Raw genomic sequence first — 27,773 nt, forward strand, 5'->3', positions numbered from 1 at the left:
TGTATCAGATTATCAAAAAAACATGAGCTGGCAGTGATAACTCCTGCAAAACCATCTGTTCCTAGTTTTGCGTGTTTTTAGAATTCTGCTTGACTAATCCAGAGATTGCTTTATATAAATCTAATTAATGAACACGCTTTTTCATGTTTATTTACACATCCCCGACACGCATCGTCCTAGAAACCTCTCAAACTCAGTGTACACCTACCAGGAAAGACGCAAAGCACGTTTAATGAGAATAAAAGATAACATGTATCTGCGACATCTAGGAATCCATTAATCGTACGACAAAACTAGTACGTCCAAATTTGTGCGGGTCGTAATGGGTCTAAAAGTGTCGTGTAAGTTTTTTCCTTGAAATAACGGAAAAAGAATGCGCATGCGCACTGGTGGGCGGCGCCATTGCGTCACGGCGGCTGTAGTTTTAGTGTGACTCCTCAGCCCTTACAGTCTGTAATGCAGAGCGGAAGAAAAGACTACATCACCCAGACGCGGTGCCTGCTCTTTTTTCCCTCGTCAAACGGGGGGAGTAGTCGCAGCTGGAAGGATAATAAGATGCGCATGAATTTACACTTTGGAATAAAATAATAGAAAATAAATGGACGGCTCGGTGAGTTTCAGCTCGCCCGTTTCTTAAACTTGTGTCGACATTTGTTGTAGTTAAGCCTCGACGCGGCGTTCAAGTGCGCGACTTCCCAAAGTTTGCCCATGCAATTTCAGACTGCGCTTTCCTCAGTTGATGGAGTTACAAAGTTTCTTCGTTCCACTCACAATGGAAAGAAAAGCAATCTCCGGCTGTGAAGGTAAAGGGACTTATCTCTGGGACATGCTAACGAAAGTCTGCTGTTAAACGAGCTTTACGTGGAGTCGTAGCCCGACTTTGAAAGAAGTCACCCCAGAATGCGTAAATGCACGTCTTGTATAACTTGTTTTGCTGGCATTCCCGACTCGAGTTGTGTTCTGCCAGCAAACCAATCGAAAGTGGGAGGGCTGCAGATGTTCAGAAGCCTCACTTCCAGATGTTTGTGGAGGTAGAATTCTTCTAACACCCTAATTATACGCTGTATCTACTCTTAACCTCGTTTTAACGACCAGCGCAGGAACCAGGCGGTGTATGCTAATCTGACTGGATTGAGCAGAGATTGCAGATACGATCAAAACTAATCTTTTGAAGCCATAAAATCTAGCTAAGCACCATCTCCAAAACTCACTCTGAAGAGCACAGCAATACCAATATGAATACTAGTTCAGGGCTCTTCACAATGATGAGGCAGGGTTACAATAAGTGGCTGTTTCAATAAAAATGCCTCTTTTTTATGAGGCTGCTGTGTCCTCCGTCAGTCTACAAATGATGTGTCGGTTCTTCATGTTCTTGGACTGTAAACAATCCATTTAACTGGGTATAAAAAGGCCGGCATGTGTGTTTTTGTCTGTCTTTGCAGTGGCAGTCCTCCTGTGGTCGGAGTGGATGACTGACCTCAGTCAGGAGAAGAAGCTCCCCTCCAGGACAAGTTTGCTGCAGTGATTTAGATGCAGGTATCTGTGCACAGACCTGTCTCTGCTAGCTGTCTATACGGGACGATCATGTTTGAATTCGCCGGGGCCTTCTCGGTTCGCGAAAAACCCTGACGTTTTGACGCAAAACACGCAGCGCTGGCTCAGAACTTGCGAGGATCAATCGCCCTCGCCATCGGGGTCTTATCAGCGGAGATTAAAGTCAATTGAAGCCTCCACTATTCAGCGTTTCAAGTCTCCATTGGAAGAAACCCAATGTCTGCCTCCTCTCCCCCATCTCTACCTCGAGCCTTCCTCCACTCTCTCAATCCTCACCGCCCGTCGTCGCCGTCCTCTTGGCCGAGCCCGTCCGGACCGATCTACATGCGGCTGTCCAACGGCAGCCACAGCGTCCCCAGCCCTACCAACTCCCGCGGCTCCTTCCATGGAGTGTCCTTCCTGCTGCAGATTGGACTGACCAGAGAGACAGTGAACCTTGAGGCCAGTGACCTCTCGCTGTCTGCTGTCAAGGACTTGGTGTGCTCCATAGTGGATCAAAAGGTAAGCGTGTCGTCTCATTCGTCAAGAAAACAGTATTTCCGATGCGACTTCCAGAAATCTGCTTCCTGAGAGGAATTTTTTTAATCAGATTTGGATTTAAAGTGTAAAACATATTGTGTTACAGCGCTGCTAAGAAATCTAAACTAGTATCCTTTCCCACTAAAACCGGAATCCTTAATCACCGGTGATTCAATCTAAAGTAAAACAACATCTGTTTTTGATTAAATATATATTTTGCAAAGGTTATCTGAACTGGTTTGGCAGTAATTATCTTCTCTGAGCTCGGGAACATGTACTTCATCACTACGAAGGATTAATGGTGTGCAAAGCTTGCTGGCGTAATGAAATGGCTCCTGTGTGCCTTCACAGGTTTTATTTTTCTTAAACCCCTTGTGTCTAATGATGATTACTCCATTTGCACCCGTGATTAAACATCAGCACTTTCATCAGCAGGGATCTGAACATTTAGGGCAAACCTATATTTGCTCCTGAGATGTTACAAATTAAAAAAAAACAGGCAGATAGAGGTAGAGGAGGTGATGGCGGTATTGTGCCCGTGTCTCTTTTGTGTTGACAAATTGACATTCCAGAGTCGATGGGTAATGTTTTTTTTTTTTTTTAAAGGTCTGCCGCTTTCCACTAGCCAGTTTTGGACATTTCTGTTCCCTCAAATCTCATCACTTCACATATTTGTGTGGGTCTTGTAACATATTGGCCAAGACTCCCCAGTGATCCATAAAGACGCTGCGGTGAGGTCATGGTATAAAGCTGCCAGAAAAGTAACATATTTCTGAAATATGTTTTATCCTGTGTATCACTTGTGTAGTGAATGAATCTAAGAAAAACCCTTTTACTCTTGGGAACTATATAAATATACGTTAAACATCCTGTATATACTAATACATCAGTTTTATTGTAATATCCCGCCACGGTCAGTTTCAGCCTGCTCGTCCACGGTGCAGTGCCTTAACTAATAATGAAATCCAGCCATATGGCTTTGATATCAGTGGAAAATGTGACTGTAGGCCTTGAGCACTCTCCAGTCCATCTTTGCGTTCCCTCCTCTTCTGAAATATGCATGACGGCTTTTTCAGAAATCCATCCTTTTCCAGAGGATCTCTGGCCCCCAGCTTAGCCGGCGACACTTGTCCCAGGGTAGCTAGAGTCAGCGGGGCCCCGGGTTTTTGACACGCTGGCCCTATCCGTGCTGCTGTTTCCTCCGCTGAGCGCTCTCCTGCCCGACAGCGTGACTCAGCAGTCAGACACGCAGCAAACAGGAAAGCAAGTGCCAACTTAAAGCTGTCAGGCCAGCGTCGGCTCTTCTGCCGAGTCAGCTCCTCCAGTTCGGGATGCAGGTGCGCGCGAATCACGAGGTTAACCACACCGGCATCGTGACAGACTTCATCTAACTGCAAACAGTTTGCCTTGTCTTCCTGTAGCTTATATAGGTCGGGGCCACTGTGTCAGCAGGCCAAGAAGAACGCACGCTCCTTTTGCTGAGGAGGAAGCTCAGCGTTCCCTCAGACGTGCTCCGAGCTGTAGATCTTGTCATATCTTTTCCACGAGTCATTTTTTCCCCCAGCCTGCAGCCAGAGCACCTAAACACTTGACCTCCTGCAACAGTGAAGCTGGATTTGCAGCCAACTCTTGGGAACACAAGGAGATACCACGATACAGTGGGGGTTGGGTTTTATGGTGGGGCATCAGATTTCACCTGTTGATCTCGCTGCTACATCACCATACATGGTTATTCTTTCTTTCATATATGAAACCCTGGCTCTCATTTTGGTGTTTAAACACTGAATCTGTCTTATCCTGTAGGCCAGGGTTTTAGGGAAAAGGTTATTTTCTCGTGAAGTGGGCACACTTTTGCATTTGTTGTGCTGGATCTGCTACAGCGAACAAAATTCTGTTGTTAATCAGTTGTAAAATTTCGAGATATGTATGTATAATATGCCTTCAAGGCCAACATGTCATTTTTTCCACTTAACCCCTTTAGTTTTGAATCAGCCTCATTGTTTGACAATGGGCTGTGCAGCTTGTTATTATAGCTGTGTACTGTATGGATTTATCACGTTAAGGCTCAGCCACATGACCTGCCAGCTTCCTAGGGATAGCTTTACTTTCCCTGTGTTCTCTCTGCTGAAGGATGTGACAGTGGTGGTTTGGGCCACACTCACAGCCACCGCTGGTTAATGCCAGAACTAGTCAGAGGCAACCTGAGCTTGATAGATTGTCTTTGCTGAGCTTTTGTGGTTTGGGCTCCTTCAGTCCATCAGCTACTTGTGAATGTGGCTGCTTGGTGTCACCGTTTGGCACAAGGCTATCGTCTCTGAGCCAGGCCCCCTGAGGGCTGTGAGAAAGGGTAAAGGAAGCCAGTAATGGGTGGTGGACTCCCGCCCAGTTGGGTGCCAACCAGCTCGGTTCCATCCCATGCCGACATTGCCATTGGCTACGTTCGCGTTCAAGTTGAGCCTAGCCCTGTTTTTTGGGTCGGGCCATGACTCCTCCGTCTCGTTTTTGGGCTTGATGAATAGCTTTAGATAAACATCCATAGCCTTTACTTGTTGAGGGCTTCCTGTTTAGTGTCGCTCAAGTCATCTCATGCAGCCAGCGAGGGAGCAGCGGTGGGACAAAAGTTCACGACTCCCAGTCAGGCAGCTGGTCAGCCTGGACGGTCAACACTGCAGGACATTCCTCTCCATCCAGGCATTTTTGGAGGATGATGTGAGGTTGCTTGGGATGGGCGTAATGAATGGTAGGAAACCAAAATATTTGAGGCTGTACACTTGCCTCAGGAATACTGAACATCTGACACGTCTGGATGGATGCAGAAATGGCAGTTGCGCAATCAAAAAAAAAAATCATTTTCGGTCTTCATGCGAAAGTATTTAAAATCCTACGTGCATCAGAATTTTCCGGTCAGTACTGGCAGCAGTCCTGCTTTATATAAATGAAGAATTTACAGTTTAACATTTGGCTGCGTTTTTTTTTTTTTTTTTTCACAATCAAAACGGATGATCAAACTTAGCTGGAGGAAGGAAATGTGAAGTTTTTCTGGCACAGGTAATGGAAAAAACATTAAAGCATCACCTCAAATGTTAGTTTATCAATTCTTTTACATTTGTGTGTTGTTTGGACTTTTTCTAGGGGCTTTTTATTCCCAGTTTGCCTGGAATATTGTGAAAGGCAGCCGCCTCAGCCGCAGGTTTCCCTACTGGTTTAGTCACTGCTGTAATTCCCAGTTTCTGGTCGAGGGCTGTAGAAGCGGCTCTGTAATTAGCACAACAAAGGATTTTTCAAGTCAGGAACAAGCAATGTTGTAGAACATACAGTAAAATAGGACAGTTCATTAAAACAACAAGGTTTTGATCACTCCTAAAGCTGAAGTAACATTAATTTAGACCTTCTAAAGCAGAGGTGACCCAATCCAGTTTTTGATGACCTTGGCCGGGTTTTTTGGAAAAGCTTCCTACAAGACGTCGTCTACCTGCTAGGACAGAAATCCTGGCAGCGGCCCTGGAGGACTGGATCTGGTTACCCCTGCTTTAAAGGTTAATTACAATGAAAAAGTGGCCTTTTAGCCCCCGCGCGCCGCCGCTACGTTCTTTTTTTAAAAACTCATCATTTATTTCCAGCCGATTACATTGTTATCATTATTGTGACTGCTGAAAAAAAACAAGTCTTCTTTGTACAACTTTAAAGCTCACTTGCACACGGAATCTATCAATTTCCCCGGGCCTTGGAGTAATTTGTGGAAAAAAGGAGTGAGAGAGGGGGAAAAAAAGAGAAAACAAAATCTCTGAAGTAAAGAGAGCTACGTAATTTTTACCATCTGTAGTGCACATTTCTGCCGCCTCGCTCTCCCCCAAATGTGAAGTGGCAGGGAGGAAGGCAGGCCCAGCCACAAGAGCGAGTGTGACAGAGCGAATAAAGCCTTGGTCGTCTTTAGGGACGGGAGGCGGGTGCCTGGACTGTCCTGTTGGCAGGCCTAGTGTTGGTACACAGTGGTGCCTGTGACCACTGCAAACTGTACAGCTCCATCTGTGCCAGAACCATCAACAGAAGCCTGAAATTACGGATTTTCTGCACTATCGATCAATCAAATGCCCTTGCCCAGGTTTAACTTTAACCAGTGGTGGGAGATTATCTCTCAATTTATTTAAATGCCGCCTGGCCTGGCTCCTGATTGTGATTATGATGAAGTGGTAGGCAGCGGTGATGTCAAAACACTCAATACTCAGGACTGGTGACTTTGTCCTTGTGAAGCCAACTGTGTGTCGTGATTTAGGAGCACTTCCCCAAAGGCCTGTTCCCATTCATACATGTGTGACTGTAGTATTCGCTGAAAGACGATATCTGTTTCCCTTATCCATTTACACATTAAAGCTTTTCTCCTTCACCGCCCTTGCTGGCAAACATCGAGAAGACTTCAGTCCTGACGAACGCTGAAAAGCCATTAACCCTTGCTCATCGGCAAATGAGATTAATCACTAATGGTAATTTTCTGAACTGAGCTTCTCATCTCTGATGGCTAGTACAAACAGATGTTTTTGTCATCATCTTCCCAGATGTGTTAACATGCCAAAACCTTTCCCAGTCTCCCAGAATGAAGACCACATGCTCTCTGTTGTAGCTACGCGGCCGTGTCAGCGTGGCAGTATTAATCCGTGCCGTACACGCAGGTTGCTCCCTTGTCTTACACTGAAGTGTTTATCCAACATTTCTACTAATGGAAAGCAACACGGGTCAAAAACGGGGGGGATATATTTGACTTGAGGATGAAGAGCGGCGGTAGTCGACCTTTCGAGCTTTAGTCCGTCTGGTTCTCTCTTCAGTCATACTTGCTGTTCTGTCAGCTCCCCTCAGAGCCGCTCCCTGTTTCCATATTCTGCTTCTCTCCAATCTGCTGTGGTCGACGGAGCAGCACAGCCCGTGCGCCTGTCTTCAAATGGCTTTTCTGCACACTGCACTTGCTATTATTCTTGTCTGTGTGTTTAAATATTCCCAGTAATTGCCTCTGCGCGTGTTAATGTTTACAAAAGATCTGACAGGCTCAGCGTTCGTGTTATGCTATTTCTTTACATATGTCGAGCGCTGTTTTGGTGGAAAAAGCTTGCTCGACCAAAGAGAGAATACAAATAAAGCCTTGTTATTAATCATAAAGACGCAGAAAAACTTCAGGCTTTCTCTTGCAAGGCTGCGGTAATTGTTATTTCTGTGGCGCGACGGCAACATGGGTCCGCATCCTGCTATTACTGCACACCTCCTGACCTTTTAAGCAAAGAGAAAAAGTGCAGTCATCATTAATCTTCTATAAATGCTACCTTTTAACGTTCCCTGTGTGGAGAACAATGTGGTCACTTTCAGTGTGAGACACCAAACGCGCAGCAGATGAATTACATTTAGCAGAGGTGCTGGCAGAGGACTACAGTGGGGACATAACTCATCAGCAGTGTGTGGGGGCCTGGCTGAGCGTGTCTGAGATCACACTGCTGTCTTCCTGTGAGCCCTTAGATCCTGTGACTCAGCCTTCCTCTTCTCTGCTTCTTCTCGGGACCTAGTTTGTACATGCAACACCCGTGCACTCTCAACACATGTACATGGAAGTAAACACCCACACATGGAGGATGTTGTTTTTTTCCTCCTATGGATGTAAAAAGTGCTGTTACACTGGAGCTTCCGGCTCTTTAATGGACAGGGTAAACTTTGACAGAAACTGATCACTATTATTATCCCTAATCACAACCCTTGTTTCTGTGAATGATACGGGAGGTTTTCTTGGCACGGGAAAAGTTCTGCAACACCAGAAAGACATTTGACCTTAAAAAAAAGCTAGCTCTGATGAGTTATGCACATCGGTGGGCTGCGTAGTGTTGCCAAAATCACGTGAGAGAAAGGCCCCCAGCGACGGGTAAAATCTCCGATGCAAACATGCTCACCCCCGTGAGTTTCTGTGTGTGTAGAGGGGGTGAGCTTACAAAAACAAGGAACACAGCAGTGAAATATTAGCAAATCAGTTGTTGCTTTATAGCCCTGACTCGGCCTCGCTTTCGTGTTCAGACTCGACGCAGGACTCAGAGAGCACAAAAGTGTTACAGATCTTTTGAAGCTTATCGTCTAATCACAATTTTGAAAGGAAACCAGCAGGCAGTGAAACTCCCAGGTCCCCTTGTGATACTCCCACAGGTGAGATTTCGTTTCTGCTATATGCCACATATCCCCTTGTTTTACCGTGTGAACACGCTGACTGAGAGGAGCTTATATAAAGAATTCCTGTGTGTTGCCAAGAGTGATGGGATGAATTTCTGTGATTTCGCAAGTTTACAGAAATGCCTGCTTCGATATAAACCATATGAAGACTGCATTTCAATATCAGCTGCATGAAAGACCTTCCCCCCCCCCAGCTGTAACTGGGTATATATTTTGAGGGCAAATACATTCGTAAAACATGAAATGACGCGTGCCACTTGCCCCTTCATCGTGGCGGCGGCTGTAGTGCACTTTCTTTGGGCTTTTTTAATTCTATGTGAACTTTGCATGCGGTTATAGGAAGAGGAGGGACATGCCAAGACTAACCCAAACACAAAGTCAGTGCCAAGTAGACCATTCATCACATCTGTTGTGGTGTCAGAGAGATATTCTCAGCTCTAATCATGGTTGTTGTCGTCCCATTAATCCTTTACTAAAGACCTGGATCTGTCAGCCTGCATGCATTTCATTTGGGATCATTTCATAAAGACAGACGTTCTTTGAAATGATACAATATTCAACATTTACACCTCAGGCATATGTAATTATTTGCTGTCGACTGAACATACAGCGAACATACTGTGAAGTCTCAATCTATACTGAATTCACACCTTCATTCCTCTCAGGAAAGCTGTCATTGTGTTTAAACTCACGTCTTTTAATTGTGAAATTAGCAGAACTGGATGTGTCTTTAGCATGCTATGGGAGGGTTCCTCTGTTTGTACAGTGAGAGCACTGTTGACTTGAATAGATGAGGTGCAGTCTGCTACATCATCTTTCATATGACGTGTTCACACTTGGTTTGCTGGAGCACATCATTGAATTTTCCAATGCATTTATATAACTTATTGAGCTGTGTTTTCAACAGCACAGGCCTGCTGCATCCACCCAAACTGTTTTATTTTTGGGGTTTTTTTCTTTTTTTTACCAGTTGTGTTGGGACAAACTCTGTTTTTTGCTGGTGTAGGTTCTCTAAAACTCTGTGGTCTGTGCCATTCCACTATTAAATAATTGCAACATTATAAGTCAAAGGGGCCTATTTATCTGTTGAGAAAAAAGCACCTTGTATCTCACTGATCTTGTGACAGTCTGCATCTTGCACCTCAAGCTAAATTTAAACCAGCCTTCCACCTCCTGACTCTTATTAGATGTTTCCCAACAACCCGCTACCTTTGTGAACATATTTAGAGTTAGGCCACACAAAGGAACATATACTACCCTGCTTTTATGGTGCAAAAGGCGAGGTGTGAACCACTCTCCCCACCCCGGGGTCTGTGCTGGTTATTTTCCTGGTTATAGGGTTCAGTCACCTGCAACATGGCGTCCCTGCTGGGACTGAACTGGGTAATTGGCCTGGCACACCTACATCACTGCGATGTATCCCATACAAGAGGCGCTTCAGTACAGATCACATGGTGATGTAACGTTCCAGAGGTCACATGATACAGAATTACAGAAGCGAAATTGTTTAATACTTCTCCCTTTTTTTTCCTGGAAAGATATTTCTCATAGATGGAATTCTGACTTTGATCGGCAGAAAAACATCTTAGTTAGTTAATTATTCTGGAATTTTGCTCGTTTGAAGCGTTCTGTAAGCACTTTTTACACGTCAGCCTCATCTCCACCCAATTATAGTGAGTTCTCCTCATTCCTCTCAAGAAAAGTTAATCTGTTCAAATATTTTTTGTTATCTTTTCTCTTAATGGCCTTCAGTGTTCCATACCTCATACATCTTTCCTATATTATGACTCTTTTAAATCGCTTTGGTCATTTATGAAATATCCTGATTCTCATCCATCTCGCACAATCATCTTTGTCTCCTTTTCATTGAAACGTCCCTCCTTATCACAGGATTTAGCATATCAATGGCGGATTACTTCATTTAGCACAGCTTTCCCCTGCAAAGCCCCTTTCCACTCGCCTTTCCAGCTTGACTTGTGGACCTCACACACTGCTCCTCGGCATCGGGGTGTTTGGTGTCCGTGTGTGGTCGCGGCTGCTCAGCTGAACTGATTAAAGTTTGAAGATGACAAAGACCTGCTTAGTCACTCTGCACCCTGGAAATGGAAGCTGTAGCCTGAGCGGGCCATGTGTTGGAGGTACATGTCAGAGGACTTTACATACATGTGCCAGAGATTAGATTAGTGATCTTACTTCACTGGTTAGCCATCAGTTATCAATTTATCTGTTCAATCAGGACAACACAGTGTTAAAATATGCCCCCAACCTGCCAGTCCATTGTTCTTCTACCTCTGCTTCCTCTTACTTTAATTGTACGTTGGAAAAAAAAAAAGCAGTGTCCTCTGCCCTTACAGCTCAGCACAGACTCTCATTTTGGAACGGGACATGTTCTACACAGTGGAAAGTGCTGCACAGGGTGCCAAGAACGGGTGACTCCAGCTGGCTGGGGCTGAACATTGGACACGGATTTTGTACGCGTGTGTTCATGCAGATCTGAGATCAGGCAAGAGAAGGAAACCCAACTATCACCCCGTAGGTTGCTCCGGAAGGATGCCCCCCACTGCCTGCAGTGGTGTTGGTGGTTGCCACGTAGCATGAATCACCTCAACAGCTAAGTGGGTTTAGGATGTAGGTATGTCAAAAAGAGGGGGAAATGTTCCATTAAGCAGGCACGTGGCTTGTGCGACTGTTGTGCTTACGTGCGGTATTTTGATGCAGAGGTGGTGATGACTGGAAATTCCTGTACTGCATGCAACAAAGGGAAGAACAGCTGTTCACAGGATAACATATTCGCTTCATCCAAGAGGGAAAACAGGGAAGAATTCCGAGAAAACCCATGGAGATAGAAAGGGAAGGAAATACATGTGATATAAGGTGTTTGTTGTGCTGTATATTCAGTGGAAATGTACATAAAATGAACAGTAATTCAGGTTATCTTATCAGGTTATCAGGTTTCCTTTGACATCATAATTAGTAATTCCTTCACATAATGATCGTTAATTTGGAACGTCTACAGGAGGGGAGACTTTAAGTAACCATCCAATTAATTTAAATCACCATATTTGTCAAGTTACTGAAGGGCAGTACCAGATTGTACTTTACTTTTTTAACATTCTGCCAGTGTGGAATATATTTAACATTTGGAATGTTTAACTGTTCCAAACACAATATCCTGTCTCCAATATGCCTTACATCATGTCCACTGCAATGCAAGGGTTACATAATATCCACACTACTGATGGTTCATTCACACGAGGAATGCTTTTCTAAGTAACCACTGCATGGCACACGCTTGGAAATTAGGTGATGTTTATTAGCATTTAGCACTAGTGGAAATTCCTCCATCCTACAGATGTAGGTTGGTGATGGTGTTTATTTTTTTTTGTTGTTGAATGGTTTGAACAAAAAGATTTAAATTTTTTCCCAAAGTCTGCATTAGCTGCATTGAACAAGCAGGAAGCCCAGGAATTAACGTGTTGTGACTTCAGCTAAATTATGCGGCTCCTTTTTCCTTGTTCTGGATTTCCACGAAAGCATTAATGCGTACGCATGCAGCAGCTTCCACGCAATCAACCAGCCCGGTTATTGATTGAATACTGCCGTTGATCCGACGATGTGATTCCCCACAGCAGCCCACTTCCATAATGAAGCGACGACTCAACCGCTGACAGTGACCTTAACAAGGTTTATGTCTTGTTTTGGGGTTAAACATTGAGTCCCCACAGGGTTTTGAGCAGATTATGCATGCAGGAGACTGAAGCACCACAGCCTACCTTTCCCTCTGCCACATCTGTATTGAAGACCTGCAGAAGTGGGTATGATCAACAGATCCATGTGTTTGAGCACATGGCAGGAGGAACTGACTGAGAGGATGAAAGGAGAGGGTCCTGGAGCTGTCATCCTGCAGCAAACATGGTTAATAAATGCACTCAGCATTAATCAGTTTATACTTTTAAGTGATAAATCATGAACGAGTGTGAGTAACAGTGTTGCGCATGTATAAAACCACCAGACGTTCCTGTGATGTGACCATGAACAGTATTCAGTCCACAGTGTAGTTCCACATTCCTACAGAGTAAAACTACATACTTCAGTTCTGTGATGTGACTGATTAGTGTCATCACCAATAACAAACTTGTGATTATGGTTTCAACATTTTTTTTAAAATTATGCCTTCTGAAACAATGGTATTAATAAGGAATACAGGGACATTTAGATAGAAGTGGAGAGAGAGGTCAGAGGTCAGGAAGAGGAGGTGAGAGGAGGATCGGGCTTTAACAGCTGTTCTACAGCAGAACTACTTCTTCTGGTTCTTTACAAATCCAGGAAGTTCCTTCATTTTTGTGTATTTTCAATGGATATTTCATATGCCAATGCTCCCCCCGTATACTTGCCGCTGTCCGATAACAACATTAAATGCTTTTTATGCAGCGGATTAGTTTGTTTTGTTGACAAATGTGGCATTTTATAGCACCGCTCTGCTGTTTTAATGGGCGGAACCAGGTGTCTCCTCCAGTACCAACCTGGGTGGTCAGGAGTCTTCTGCTATTCCAATATTCAAATTCAAGTGGACTGTGTGTATGTAGTGTCTGTTTCATACCTTATATGCATCCTTATAGGAAAAGAGAGTACCCACCGAACAGGAAGTGACTCAGTAATGACTGACGCTGCACTTCCTTTGAGCTGATTCTCTTCTACTTCTCTCAGGATGTTTACCTCCTCCTACCCTGTCTCCCTCTCCCACCTACCATTCCACCCCCTTTCCTCTATGGTGACACTGAAACACTCCAGCTTGTATTTAGTTGTGTAATTGTGGAGGCTGTTTGATACAGAATGTTATGTGTGTATATGGAAATGTTAAAGCTACAAATAAAACATTCTGTATTTTTAGGTGCTATTAAGGGGGCCAGTGGTCAATAATCAGTGGGAATATAATTAATTGTGTCTCTTAAGTCTTAAGTTTAATTGTATTTACCAAAAAACCTTTGTAAGAGATCACAATTTATAGCAATATGGTCCATTTGTCCTTTTAAATCGCTGTATGTGACCCACTACAGTGTATAAGTCATAATCCTCTACATTTCTTCTTTATTTGACCTTTATTTTTATTTATAAAACTTTGCTAGAATTTCAACTTCAATCCTATTTCTGTCCCCTTCCAGTTCCCAGAGTGTGGCTTCTTTGGTATGTACGACAAGATCCTGCTGTTCCGCCACAACTTGAACGACGAGAACATCCTGCAGAGGCTGACCTCGGCAGAAGACATCCACGAGGGAGATCTTATTGAGGTGGTGCTGTCTGGTATGTGCAGTAGTCTGCAGCGAATCTGCAGCATCATCCAGCCTGAGGATTTAAATGCACCTGCCAATGTGTATTAAATTACATTAGTGTTCATGCTCGAGCCCAGCAGGGGATATAAAAGGAGTTCATTTAAAAACAGATGAAGTGAAAGGCAGGTTTTAAATGCTTCTTAGACGTAAATAGTCTCGGCAAGATGTGTAAACTAGAGGTTAGTAAGCAAACAATGTTGTGGAACTGATAAAGTTGAGGAAACCACTTGTCCTTTCGGTGCCTAGTATTTGACATCCCTTCCAATAAATGCTCGCATGATTGCTGTAAGCGTCCTTGTTAAAAGGAAAGGAAGAAAAATGTTTGTGACTCGCTCCTCAAGCGCCACGCTCAAGCACCTGCTTTTCATTTTGTGATAAATCTGCCCCAGGAAGGGTTTTTTTTTCCATCTAATTGTCCACCTCTCTGGAGACCGTGCAGGTGTTTGATTTTTCCCTTTGTCATTTCCTGTGGAGCGATTCAGCTTCCTGTGTGCCACTGAGACCAACACCTGATCTGGAGTATCTGCTTCGTCCTAAACTGTCCTAGACTCGCTCCATCTGTCTCTATTGGGAGTTGATGACACCACCTGCACGGGGACCTGTCTTGTTTCTGGCTGAGAGGATTGTTTGCAGACATTTGGACAGGATGATTGTATAGGTTGCAGATCTTAGAATACTTCAGACATGAAGGCTGAGGAATGTAGACTAAACACCAGAGAACTTCCTTCTTTTTGTCTCCGTCTGTTTGTCTTTCGTGTCCCTTTGTGGCTCCCTTTCCTTCTTTGCTCCCCTTCGCTCTCATCTCTCCTACCTTAAAGGGTCCATCTGAAGGTTTGAGCTCCGCCAGCAGAGCCTGACAGGAGCCTCCAGATACCCAGTCATGAAAACCGTCACAGCAGAGATGGAGCTCAGATTTGCTTCACATGCAACATGCGCTGTTTTTCTAATTCCATCTAATGCTCCATAAACTGGCCTCCTTTATGAGAGGGGCTTTGCTGCCAGACACTGAGAAATACAAGCTAAGAGGTCCACTTTCCCAAGCCTTTGGTTTGGAGAAAATCTGAGCCTTTTTCCACCCCACAATTTGTCTACTGTCATCTTCTGTTGAGTTTCCCCTCAACCAACCTGTTGTTGGATTTTGCGGCTGTGTGAGAAAGACGGTCTCGATACATCTCTCACTGCGAGAGGGAGGGAAAAGTGGCTTTTTTTTGGCTGCAAGCTCAAAGGAGATGGTTTGTTTTCCTTGAGTAAGTGATTGTAGTGGACCCGTGGAGTGTAAACATGCTGTTATGTGCGGGGTAGCCCTGGACGCAGTGGACCCCTTACAGGCCATCTCAGGCCCGTGAGGTTTGAGGTTTGACTCCACTGTTTTGTCCCTTTGTTCTGTTTTTCACCCCCTTAAATTCCCACTCTCTTCTCCCCCTCTGCCATGGTGAAATTGACATTTTTCAGTATCTTCTATTTTGTCACGAATACGAGAGGCTCAGTTGTTTTTGCCAGATGGAAACTTGTGGCTCTGACATGAGGAGTCTAAATAAACAGACGCTGCATTCATGTAAGCCTCTCTCCTCACTACAAGTGATGTAAAAAACAACAGTGTGGAGAATTTATGTTTGCTGTTTTTGAGTCAAATTGGCACGGCAAATATTACTGCGCCTGCCCAGAGACAGACGGTCGATTTTGCAGATGTGAGGGGGGAAATAAAACGGCTTTTAATGTGTCTGCTTGAGCTTCGGTCGTTTGCGTTATGGGATCTGCTTGAGTTCATTTCTCATACCCTCAGATAGAGAAAACGAAATGTGGAGCCGACTACTTTTGCAGATTAATAATATCTCGTTATGAACCGTTCTGTGTCCCTAAAAATCTGCAGGGGAGGATTTCCTTTTGTTTCTGACTGTATATATTTCTGTTAAGTGACGTATTTCATAGTGAGAACTGCAAATATCATTAATCTATAAGAGAAACTGAGAAAAAAATGAATTTACTTAGATGTACATACAGCATGCACTCATGTTTTTGATTTTTTTCTGATTATTCCTCATTCACGCTGTAGGCCGCTTCGGAGAAAAAAAAATGGAATAATTGACTGATGTCCTACGGGTGTGCCTCGTTTCCTTGATAAATACAATGTTCTTGCAATTCTGCCCCCTACTGGATAAATGTGGATGTGCTGGAGAAGAATATGAGCATTGTTGAGTGTATAAACATTTTGTATGTAATTTGTAATTTTAAAAACGCAATTTTCATCTCACTTTTAAAACATTACCTATTAAGCTGTGAAAAGAGCACTAGTTTTAGGACATTATATCAACAAAGATTGGCCCCATTTTGTAATTAAGTATATGCTCCTTCAATGATGAATTCACAGGAAGGTGACACTGCCATTAAAGGTCTGAAAAGAAGATGCCTTTTCTGCCAGAAATCCTTTTAATTTCATTTTTGCTTTTTATTTGCTGCACTGCTGTAGCCCAGGCCACCGTTGAAGACTTCCAGATCCGACCCCATGCCCTCTATGTCCACTCCTACAAGGCCCCCACCTTCTGTGACTACTGTGGAGAGATGCTGTGGGGCCTCGTCCGACAGGGACTCAAATGTGAAGGTTCGCGACATGGACATCTTGGGACAATAGCCACAAAATTGACTGAAAACATCCCAAGACCATTTGATTATTCTAAACTATTATCACATTTATCTATAACTATTTTGGGTAATTTCTTTTTCTGTTTTCCTGTTTTTAAGGATGTGGTTTAAACTATCACAAGCGCTGCGCCTTTAAGATTCCAAATAACTGCTCTGGGGTCAGGAAACGGCGATTGTCCAACGTCTCATTGCCTGGACCCTCCTTGTCCGTCCCCCGACCTGCGTCTAGTGAAAATGCCGTGCTCCTCCTGGATGAGGTGTGTTTTGCCTGCTTAATTCTGGCTCATATTAACCTCAGAGTTCTTGACTTAAAACGGGCAGGGGTTGATCCACATTCTGATCTCCAGCTCTGTCTCAACTGGACAACAAATATGTCTTTTCTTAGAATAACACAGATAGACTTGATGTCCTGCGCTCTCAGAAAATGGAATTACATTGATGACATTGGTTTTATGCGTCCGCTTCCTCATTGTCAAAATAGAAAGGTTCTGTCCCTGTTTTGTCTGTAGCTGCTTGACAGCTACACGTGTTTTGAAATGAGAGCTTTAGTGGTAAAACATGGCGAATGCAGTAGTTGTTTTTGGGTAATTTTCAACAAAGCCTTTCTTCGTCTTTCTTTAAATCCACTCTGTCAGTTCCTGCTTTTCCTGCCATCTATTAACTCAACTCTTCCCTTTGGGCTCCCCTAAATTTATCATGCTTTTAACTTTTATGCCTGCAGACTTCTTGCTAACATCTCTGTTTCTTGTTTCCAAACCCCTGCAGCAGAGGTCTCACCAGGAGGCGGGGAAAAGGATCCTGTCCTGGAGTGGTCGGCCCATCTGGATGGAGAAGATGGTGCTGGGACGGGTGAAGGTGCCGCACACGTTTGCCATCCACACTTACACTCGTCCGACCATCTGTCAGTACTGCAAACGGCTGCTCAAGGGTCTGTTTCGCCAGGGCATGCAGTGTAAAGGTGGGACCCCGTCTGAAGAGCCTGTTCCAAAGAAATGGGGATCATCTTTGAGGTTTATCTTTAATCTTTTATTTTCTTTTATTTATCATCTGGCAGACTGCAGATTCAATTGCCATAAGCGATGCGCTTCCAAGGTACCAAGAGACTGTTTGGGGGAGGTGGACTTTAATGGAGGTAAATTCTGTCGATTTTTAAGTGACGTATGTGTCTGTCATTATTGAATGTTACAATCTTTTGCACACTTGTAGAGCCTGCCAGCCCCGGCCCGGACTCTGACACTACCATGGATACCATGGAGGTGGACAGCAGTGACTTGGATGGCAGCAGAGGACTGGACGATCCAGAGGAACCCTCCACGCCAGATGAAAGGATGTTTGAAATGGACTCTCCCTTCTTGGACCGAGAAAAGGATGAAGAGCCCATCAAGACAATTAGGTAGAGCTTATTTTATCATTTCTTTCTAATGTCACTCAGCAGAGGTGGGGACCAACAAGCTGTCCAAAGGACTGGGTTATTCTGGAGGGATCTCTGGAGATATTATTCCTGTTTTTAGCTGGAAGCGCTCTTTTTCATGTTCCTTTGTCCGAAAGTTTCTGCCACTATCCGGTTCTTACAGCCAGATGTTTTGTGCTGGGCTGTTTTATGTCCTGTCTTAATCCAGGCCGTATTGTAAGATTACTGTCTGTCAGACCACTATTTTCCTGCCATCTGTATGTTTTCTGGGTATTATCTCTTTCTTCTTCTTTCCATGATAGACGCTGTGGGATAAAAAGAAAATTGTGCTTCCCATGTGGAATTTTATCATCAGAAGTGATTTATGTTCTGGAAACTTCTTATCTCTCAAATTGATAGATTTATTAAATTAAGTTGAATGTGTGTGTGTGTGTGTGTGTCTTTGCAGTCCTTCAACAAGCAGCAACATCCCTCTGATGCGGGTGGTCCAGTCCATCAAACACACCAAGAGGCGGAGCTCCACAGTGGTGAAGGAGGGCTGGATGGTTCATTACACCAGCAGAGACAATCTAGTAAGGTTGATAACCCTAACAGTGGAGCTTAGTCTGAAAAGACCTGAGCGTAGCTCGGAGAAAACTCCTTCGCCTTCCTTCCTCATCAAACATAAACTGTCCAGTGCTGTAGAATCTCTTGGTCATGTGTGTCTGGCCCTCTAACTTGGCATTTGTTATTTAACAGCGGAAGAGACATTACTGGAGGCTGGATAGCAAGAGTCTGAGCCTATTCCAGAACGACACCGGTGCCAAATTTTACAAAGTAAGTAATGTCATCATCTAGCGTTTCAAATTATTGAGGAATGCCTGCAGTTCCATTCAATAATAGCATTAATAAAATGTTACATTTCATAGAGCTGTGTCATTTCAAGATGGTGATGTCAAAGTCATTTTAATGTCTCTTTTATTTTTTTATTTAAGGCTTAAAACCACTGGTCGCAGGATGACTCAGTCTGAGAGCTGTTGTGTTGCAACTATGAACTACCCTGCAGTCAGTTCTGTCCACTGAAATTTCCCCTTTGGTGTTTCACCCTGCAGCCGGCTTGCTTCCGCACATGTGAAAAGGCATCGAGTCGCGTTGGTCTCTGCCGTTAGTTCATGTGTATCAAATCTGGTGGGACATTTGAAGGGATTTTCGAGGGAGAGACGGAATTTAGGAGGCTAGTTTCTTGTTTGCACTCCGCCACAGTGGTTCAAGTTCAAGCTTGGACAGAGAGATGTTATATTTTGCCTTTTCAACTTTATCAAATCAGAAAATTCACTTCAAAGTAAATTCAGGCGGTGAGGGGAAATGCTGCAGTTTGCTATGTAGAATCAATCGGGGAGATTGTGTGACACTTCCTGCTCCGTGCCAGCACCGTAGTCAGTCATTACATTGCCGCAGGGGCTTAATAGCACAGTAATTGCACAGTGTGGACTTAGGGAGGTAACTACAGGCTGCGTGGTAAAGATTTCCACATGTGCCCTCGTGGTTTAGTGTATGTAGGGCGGAGGATATAATCATTTTATTGTTCGTGTCGCCTTGTGTGTTTTGAGACTTTGATAGCTCCTCCAACTGCGGTCAAAAAAGTGGTGCGGAGTTATATTGTGTAAAAGGCTGCAGTCTTACAGCCTTTATATTCATATTTGCAGCGCAGTTGTGCTCCTACACACATTTGTCCATACAGGTCTACGTTTTAATGTTTAGCTTTATCTGTCAGAAGTTTCAGCCAGACTAAAATAAAGACTTTTCCTCGTGGCTCCTCCTCCTCTGCCACTAAAGCCTTTCAGGAAACCTCACCAGGAATCGACTCCACGTGTTGGCTTTATTAGCGTCTTTATGTGGTTCTTTATCATCACCTCGGCACTTCAAGTTACATTTAAGCCCGTGAGGATGTAAACTGAAGCCCAGCTGCCTCCTTTAAAGGTCGGTCTGTTGCTACACCTGTCGCCGCAGTTTAGACGTTTCACAGTCATGATAGATAACATGAAATGACTTGATTGTGGGTTGAATAGGAAAGGTTCTTTGGGCAGCTTCTCGTCCACAAGTGCGGTTTCTGTCCATGCGCGCTCGGCATCCGGGAAACAGTCTGTATGGGCAGTTTCCTTTAATTTCCCCCCAAGGTTCTCGGCTGCCGTTCATCAGTGTGCGGCCACCGTTCTGCCCTCTTGTCCTTTCTTTATACCTCCGATCTGATTAGTGGTCGCGTGGCTTGCTCTGCCAGGCATGGCAGCCATTTTCTCCATTTGGAAGCCATAACAACTGCTCGTTTGAAGATGAGACCCCTCTACTTGTGGCTTTCTTTAAAGAAACCTTTTATGGGGTAAGGGGGCTTCTCTGTCCCTGCCAGATTGAGTCCTGTCACACCCACCCACTCACAGGCCACCGCCGCCCCGCGGAGGGGTCGGCGTTGCCGTGTCTTTTTGTCTCGGTGGCTAGCGGTAGCGCCAGTGGCTCGTGCTCAGATGGGGCCTCTGGTTGGCCCTGCCTTGTAATCAGGGAACCAGAGCACTTCAGTTGCCGCAGGGGCCCATTCACGTGACCAGGCCCCCGCTCACCACAAGCACTTCATCTGATACTCAGCGGTGAGCCACGCAGAGAGGACAGCGCGTGTCTGCACGGCTCCCTATTGGCTGGAACTGCTCTGTGTTTTCTAATTTGTGACCCTCCCTCCTGCCTTTGATTTGACAGCGACTTCGGAGGGGAAGGGGTTTTTATGTGGCTCCAACTGTCTTTTCTGAACACACTCATAAGAGAGAGGAAAGCAAAAGAGAAAGTTAGCTGGACTATACACTTCACCACCGTGATTACACACCAGTGGGAAGACTCCCGGCCTGTGAGTGAGTGTTGCTGTTACGTGATCGTTGTGTAGGTTGTATCCTAACTCTTAAAGGAGTCATTTTCCACTTCTCATTTATTGTTTCAGATGGTTTTAAAGTCATTTTTTATTTTCCTAAAATGGCATCAAAGGCACCCTTTAAAAAAGGGAAATAGTCATTGAAAAAGAGAGGGGCCGGGAGTTTGTTTGATTTAGAGCGTCCACTTAAAATGTACCCCTGTTTTAAAGGTTTCTCAACGTTGTGATTCTAATCGTGAATCAATTTGATTCTTGCACGGCAGCATTCATGAGCTGCCCGTGTCAACAGTAAGGTCCGTTTGTTTACAGGAAGGTGCTTCAGCTGATTACCGATGCAGGATAAAATGCAATTGTAGGCAATTTTGTTAAAAACTGACTGTTATATTTTCATGACAAGCTGTAAATGTGCCACTGTTGTTTTACTGTGTAGTAAAGAGTTATTGGGGGAAAAAACCAGATAATATCTAGTTGGAGCTTTTTTCCCCCATGAATTTCATGATATATTTGCTTTTGCAGAGGTAATATGAGTTTTTCTCCTTTTCCACAGGAAATCCCTCTGTCTGAGATCCTCCAGGTGGAACAGTCGCGGGACTACAGTAATCTGGCCCAGGGCAGCAACCCGCACTGTTTTGAGATCATTACATCCACCATGGTCTATTACGTGGGGGAGAACAACTGCAGTCCCTACCACAACCCGGCTCTGGCTGCCTCGGGGGTGGGCATGGAGGTGGCTCAGGGCTGGGAGAAGGCCATCAGACAGGCCCTGATGCCGGTCACCCCTCAGCCCAGCGTGGCCAGTGCTGCCGGCCAGGGCAGAGATCACAGTAAGTGCAAGATTACAGCATTCCTGTTTTAAATCCTGACTGTTTTAGAATATGATTTCAAGCTACTAGCACCTGTTAGTATGGAATTATTTTATCTTAGCCTGAGATCTGTGACCTTTATGTCTAGAATTTGCTGTCCATATTGATGGATCTGGTTTATTTGCTTCTTCATTGCGTCGATTAATGGCACTAACATTCAATATCCAAACTAAAGTGTACATTTTAAATGCAGTGAAGTCGTCTTTCGCTCCTTATCTTTGCTGCTTGTGTTCAGACTCGCTGGCCATCTAAATTCTTCAGCCGCTCGGTCATGCATACTTTCCCTGATCAGTTTTATAGATGTCATATTGTGTAACAAAATGATTCATCATGTGGACTAATGACTCAATTATGCTGCTGCAACCAGCACAAAGTTTGTGAGTTAACTAAAGTGAGTACAGTTACATATGGAGTGAGTGTTTAACGATGGCCTTGTTCAACGTGGATTGAGCGTGTTTTCCTCTCCAGAAGAGCTGTCCATCAGCATATCAGTGTCCAACTCCCAGATCCAGGAGAATGTGGTGAGTGGGGCTTTTTCAGGGGCTTTTCCCAAATTCCCTTGTTCGGCCTGCTCAGTCATATTCTGATTAATCAGAAATATTATCTGTAAAAACTTTCAAACAGGACAAAAGAGGAAGACTTTTTTTTCTTTTTTTTTGGTTCCATTTTTCGGCAGTATGAAATTTTTGTGCATACAGTAAATAGTTGAAGTTGTTATGTTTAGCAGCAGCTGGTCAGATTTTTAAACCGGCAGCATTTTTCTCTCAGCGTCAGCATCTAAATAACAAAGACCAAATTAACAGCTGTGGTTGTCTCTGCAGGACATCGCTTCGGTGTACCAAATATTCTCCGATGAGGTGCTGGGATCGGGACAGTTCGGCATCGTTTACGGAGGTGTGTTTGAGGTGGATATAAGGCCGCCCGCCTCCTATTTATTTTGCCTTTTAAAGGACTTTGTTCGTACTTATCATCCTTCAGGCAAGCACAGAAAGAGTGGCAGGGATGTTGCCATCAAGGTTATTGACAAAATGAGATTTCCAACCAAGCAGGAGAGCCAGCTGAGGAACGAGGTGGCCATATTACAGGTACGGGCTTGAGAATTCAGAAGGAGCGCCCCGTCTCTTCTGGCTCGTCACATCCACAACACGTTTGTCTCCTCCTCAGAATCTGCACCACCCCGGCATCGTCAACCTGGAGTGCATGTTCGAAACCCCAGAGCGGGTCTTTGTCGTCATGGAGAAGCTGCACGGCGACATGCTGGAGATGATCCTGTCCAGTGAGAAAAGCAAGCTGCCGGAGCGAATCACCAAGTTCCTGGTCACGCAGGTCAGCGCCGCGGCCTCGCTCAAACCTGCAGCCTCTTCAGTTGGGCTTTTTCTCCTTTTTTTTGTGTTTTCCGGTAATACCCTCCCCTCTCTTCCGCCGGTTCCACTCTTCTGGGGTTGCAGAGCATCAGCCTGCTCTGTTTATTCTTGTGGCGAGCTGATGAGGGAGAATTGTTTACAGAACTGGTCTGAATGGCACCACGTCCTCCTCCCCGTCCGTAGATTACAGCCTTGACTGTGCCGTCGGCTTTGCGGCCTGATTAGAGGTGCAGCAGACCGGGGGCCTCGGTGGATCCCTGCGTCCCAAACAGAAGCAGGACCATTAACGACGGCCCCATTAGCTGTGGTGGGCTCGGCTCTGATGTGGTCAGGAGGACGTCTGTCCAAGGCAGGGTCAGGACAAGCAGGCCAGGCACGGCGTGGTTTTGGTACGCCGCCATGTGCAGACAGGCACCGCTGCACTGGTTTCTGCCAGACCTCGTGAATATGGATGGGAGGATGATATGAGCTCATAAGTCTTTATGTGGAGGGTGCTGGTCAGGGTGGGAGCACTTCTGGGTTTTTGCATTCTTATGCAGCCCTTATTTCTTCCATATGACTCTCGGTTTACTGCGGACGAGAGCGTGGAAATACTTGGAATGAGCTTTTAATTCCATTTGCATTTTTAAAAAGAAATCCCCGCCCTGCTTTTGGTCATTTGTAACCAGATCCTGGTGGCCTTAAGACATCTCCACTTCAAAAACATCGTTCACTGTGACTTGAAACCTGAGAATGTGCTACTGGCGTCAGCGGAGCCTTTTCCTCAGGTAACCCTGAAACCTCACGTGTCCACGCACGCGCACGTGTGCAGAAACTGACCCAGCGATCTCTCTTCATCCAGGTGAAGCTGTGTGACTTTGGCTTCGCCCGGATCATCGGCGAGAAGTCCTTCCGGCGGTCTGTGGTGGGCACCCCAGCCTACCTGGCCCCCGAGGTGCTGCGCAGTAAAGGCTACAACCGCTCCTTAGACATGTGGTCGGTGGGCGTCATTGTTTATGTCAGTCTGAGCGGGACGTTCCCTTTTAATGAAGACGAAGACATTAACGACCAGATCCAGAACGCTGCCTTCATGTACCCCCCTAATCCCTGGAAAGACATTTCTGCAGAGGGTAAGAAGAACTTTGAACGCGCCTGTCTTCCGCGAGAGCTGACACCAGTCAGGTCTTTAGTGCTGCTTGCACCTGTACTGTAACTGATATTCAGTTACAGCCGCCCTCCCCACCTGCACGTCTGTTTGCTGTGGCTGAAATTCCTCCGACTCGTCTCTGTCTGGAGCTGAAATGAATCACTTTCCGATCTTCTCAGCGGTGGCTCCGCCCACACGCTGACAACACATCACGAAGTTAAATGTGATGGCGGTGTTGATGCTAATGTCGTGGTTAGCTAAATGTCTTTTTCTTAACCATTTGCAAGGGCGTTAACAGCTCAGAGTTATGTCCTGTATACATAACTCTGGATTACGATGGCTCCTGTTACCTGAAATTATTCAGGTGGTTAAATGTGATTGTGTCTGTTCACAGCTACAGATCTGATCAACAATCTTCTCCAAGTCAAAATGAGGAAGAGGTACAGTGTTGACAAGTGTCTCAGCCATCCCTGGCTACAGGTTTGTCCCTTTGAGCCACTTCAGACAATCAAACATTATTTATTTGCTCACTAGAAATCCCAATGCACAGATATGATACATTTGTGTTACATTCAGCATTAACATGACTTTTTTCAGTGAATTCGTGATTCATTTTCAAATGAGAATCAAAACTAATTTAAATCATTTGCTATCATCAGTCATTTATTTGGCCTGCATACATTTCCCATAATCTCGGACCCTTAAAACACACAATCCAGCTGTAAACAGATGGGAGAGCCTGGGAACGCGCGTGTCTTCCATAAACTATTTGAGAAGTTTCTTTTGCCAGCCCTCCTCCTAGTTGTTGATGTTCTCGAGTGACGGCTCTGTGAAGAAGAGCTCCTAAATTCGGATCCCTCGGACCCTGAGCATTTACGAGCACTGGTGTGTTTGCGTCTGTCTCCTCAGGACTATCAGACCTGGCTGGACCTCAGGGAGTTTGAGACGCGGCGGGGCGAGCGCTACATCACCCACGAGAGCGACGACGCTCGCTGGGAGGAGTACGCAGACGAGCACAGTCTGGTTTACCCCAAACATTTCATCATGGCCCCCAATCTGGACGACATGGAGGAGGACCCCTAGTGCCACAGCAACTTCCTGTACCAGACGTATATAGGACGAGGTTCGCCCCCTCCGAACTGTTTACCATGGAAGCAGAGAGCAGGTGGTCAGGTGGAGAGGTGCTCTCCAAACGTTCCAAAGTAGGGAGGAGCCAGTGGAGGCTACAGGCAGATGCTACGTCTGCCGGGAGAGCGGCCGCCCGGTGTTTTGCACAATATCAAAACATTCCATTTGCTCTGTTTGGGTTGTGTTGTTGTTGTTGTTGTTGTTTTTTAAAAAAGAATCACAAACTGTATCAGGCAACGTGAACTTAATAGCTTATATGATACGTCTGATCAAAATGTGAGCAAAGAGATCAGAGAGGGAGGGAGAAAATTCCAGGAGTAAAGGGCACTTTTCACAAGGGATTCGCAGATTTGAAACATTTGCTCTCGTTTCGAAAACGGTGTGTGGGACTGTCCTTTAGCACGAAACTGGAAACGGCCAATATATTTCTGTTTTTAATGTATTTGGTAATGGTAGATTTTGCACTATACCGCAGCTGAAGAGCGGCTGGACGGCGACAGTATCCGTTGCTACGGAAACGGCATCGGTGCAGACAATCATCAGGAAAGAGAGAACTCGCACGGCCGGTGTTGCTGTGACACCATCTATTTAACACAAACTCCAGAGGATTTCCTTTCCGCCAACACGGCGGTTTCTCAACAGTCCTCTGGAAAAAGTGACCAACGGACCAAATAACTCGCCTCGACTGTCTCCGACATTTCCTAATTGAACATTGTGAAGTTGTTCTAACCCATAAAATGACATTAAACGCAATAATGGAGCCATTTCTCTCCCGCCTTCGGGGTGACGCTGCAACAGCTCGGTCTCGGCATCCTTTTCCTGTACCTGTCTTTCACATTTCCTTGACTTTCTCGCTGTTCTTGAACGTGACATTTTAAGCACTCGCATCCTGGAATATGTGTTCTTGATGCGTAGCATCAAGCTCGTTTTTTTTGTTGTTTTTTTTACACAGAACAAATGTCGGTTTCAGTGTCTCTCGTGTTGCGCGGACCATTAAGACGGCGGTTTCAAGGCAAAAGACACAGGAGAAGCCAGGGGATGGAGGTGTGGTTCACACGGGGGCTTCAGCACTGCGCTTTTGTAGTTCGCTCTGTTGCTGTGTTTCGGGAATCCCTTCCTGTTTCCCATTGTCCTCCCTCTTGTCTTTTGCTGCCGCTGGATTGGCAGGTGTCAGTGTTTTGTATATTTCAGTATCATGGAATAAAAACTCGAATCATACAGTTGCGTTCCAGTTCTGTCTTAAAAATGTACAACTTTGTGTCCAGGCAACTTTTTGTTTTTTAATTTGAAAGATTTGTGGATGATTTGCAGTCCACTGGATCATTTGTGTGACTTATTATGAGCTGACACTATGAAATTACTATACAGCAGCTTGTTGTTAGTGACTTTACCTTCCGAGATTTAGTAATTAAAAATATGGGCAAAGTGAGACCAACGTTTCGTTGCTGCCCTCTAGCGGTGGCGCAACGTAAGGGGAAAATAACCACATTTGTGAGTGAAAACTTTTTTTATGTCTCGATGGTGGGTTTCACTTTAAATGGTTTTTATCAGGCTGATCATGAAAAACAATGCAGTGAGGTGAGGGCAGTGGTTCTGATCCCTGGTCTTCCTGAGCAGAGCCCAGCCTCTTTTCCACCACAGACCCAGTGGTCTAGATTTAGCCCCAGTAGGTTTTCATTCCTGCCAGGAAAGTTCACTTCATTCAAATGGAAGAAAAAAAAAGCCGTGGCCGGTTTGGACCCACGACGTGGCGCAGGCGCCGGTCTGGCCCCTACGAGGTTCGTGCACAGGCATCAAAGCTGAATGTGATCTGGCGATAACGTCACTATCGTTTCTTTGTTCTCAGCATTTAAGGAAGTTCACCGACTGGACTGGACTAGAGAAGCATTTTAGTTCCTGATGGAAGTTCCAGGTCATAAATGTCTACTAAATGAGATGGTGTGACCTACAACCGACACGCAGGAGTTTGGTCTGAATAAGTAGAAGTTCTGACATATTATTCATGTTTATTTAATTACTGGACATTCATCCACTTGGCTCAGGAACAGACCGCACATTTAAGGTTTTCTTTCTTTTAATTTACCCAGACCTCTCGGTGCTGCTAACATCCCCGCAGCCTTCAATTTATTGGCCCCAGCGCGCACGCATGCTGTGTGGGGTTTCATCTTGATGCGTGTGTGTGTGTGTGTGTGTGTGTGTGTGTGTGTGTGTGTGTGGTGGTTTTTTCCCTGTCTGATCCCATTCTCTTGCAGCTGCTTGTGATTGTTGCTGGGCACCATCCAGCCAGTCGCTCCCCACAAGGCAGTAATGACACAGTTGAAGAGGGTGGCGGAGGCGATGGCGGGACCTTTGCGGGAACCTTTGAAACGGATGTTGAGGAATGCTGTCAAACTATCACGCGTGTCCAGCTCCAGGCGCTTGGATGCAATAAGATCGTCGCGCACTGCAGAATCCGGCTCTTGTTTAAATCTCCAGCCAATAACCAGCGGTTGTAATTCACCAGTGGCATCAATGCAGATGCGGCAGCTTCTAAAATGATTGGCACGATCTCCTGACGAATCATCTCTGACGTTCTCGACGCAATACTCAATAATGTGTTATCCAGCATGTGGATTCCTGTTTTAGGAACCAAAACCTTTACGTTTTTACACGCAACCGAACCAAACACAGCAGCCAACACACGCTGAGTAGTTAGAAATGAAAATGTCGTATTAGTGTGTACATGTGCGCGCCTCCATCTGTAAAGTTGTGCG

General features: G+C 45.1%; 1 protein-coding gene across 5 annotated transcripts; it reads left to right on the top strand.

The window, feature by feature from the left end:
• Positions 1–469: 469 nt before the first annotated feature.
• prkd3 (protein kinase D3) lies at positions 470–26,238 on the top strand. 5 transcript variants are annotated; one of them, XM_029832708.1, is made up of 19 exons: positions 470–803; positions 1,443–2,055; positions 13,431–13,569; positions 16,066–16,197; positions 16,338–16,495; positions 17,007–17,196; positions 17,293–17,370; positions 17,445–17,631; positions 18,098–18,221; positions 18,388–18,465; positions 21,087–21,363; positions 21,871–21,923; positions 22,224–22,296; positions 22,381–22,487; positions 22,567–22,728; positions 23,435–23,533; positions 23,608–23,875; positions 24,287–24,372; positions 24,802–24,975. In XM_029832708.1, exons 2-19 carry the CDS (start codon positions 1,771–1,773, stop codon positions 24,973–24,975), a joined length of 2,670 nt encoding a protein of 889 aa, XP_029688568.1. In that variant the 5' UTR covers positions 470–803; positions 1,443–1,770. The 5 variants fall into 5 exon arrangements, with proteins under 5 accessions (XP_029688568.1, XP_003962609.2, XP_029688565.1 ...); XM_003962560.3 differs by having other exon boundaries at positions 473–803; positions 17,004–17,196; positions 24,802–26,238; XM_029832705.1 differs by having other exon boundaries at positions 508–610; positions 17,004–17,196.
• Positions 26,239–27,773: the final 1,535 nt, after the last annotated feature.

Source organism: Takifugu rubripes, chromosome 2, assembly GCF_901000725.2.
Source record: "Takifugu rubripes chromosome 2, fTakRub1.2, whole genome shotgun sequence".
In the NCBI taxonomy this organism is placed as follows: domain Eukaryota; kingdom Metazoa; phylum Chordata; class Actinopteri; order Tetraodontiformes; family Tetraodontidae; genus Takifugu; species Takifugu rubripes.

Coding starts and splice junctions, on each gene's coding strand:
- prkd3 (XM_003962560.3), top strand. CDS start 1,771: ATGTCTGCCTCCTCTCCCCCATCTCTACCTCGAGCCTTCCTCCACTCT. Junction 16,198..16,337: donor ACAGGGACTCAAATGTGAAG/GTTCGCGACATG, acceptor CCTGTTTTTAAG/GATGTGGTTTAAACTATCAC. Junction 18,466..21,086: donor CCGGTGCCAAATTTTACAAA/GTAAGTAATGTC, acceptor CCTTTTCCACAG/GAAATCCCTCTGTCTGAGAT.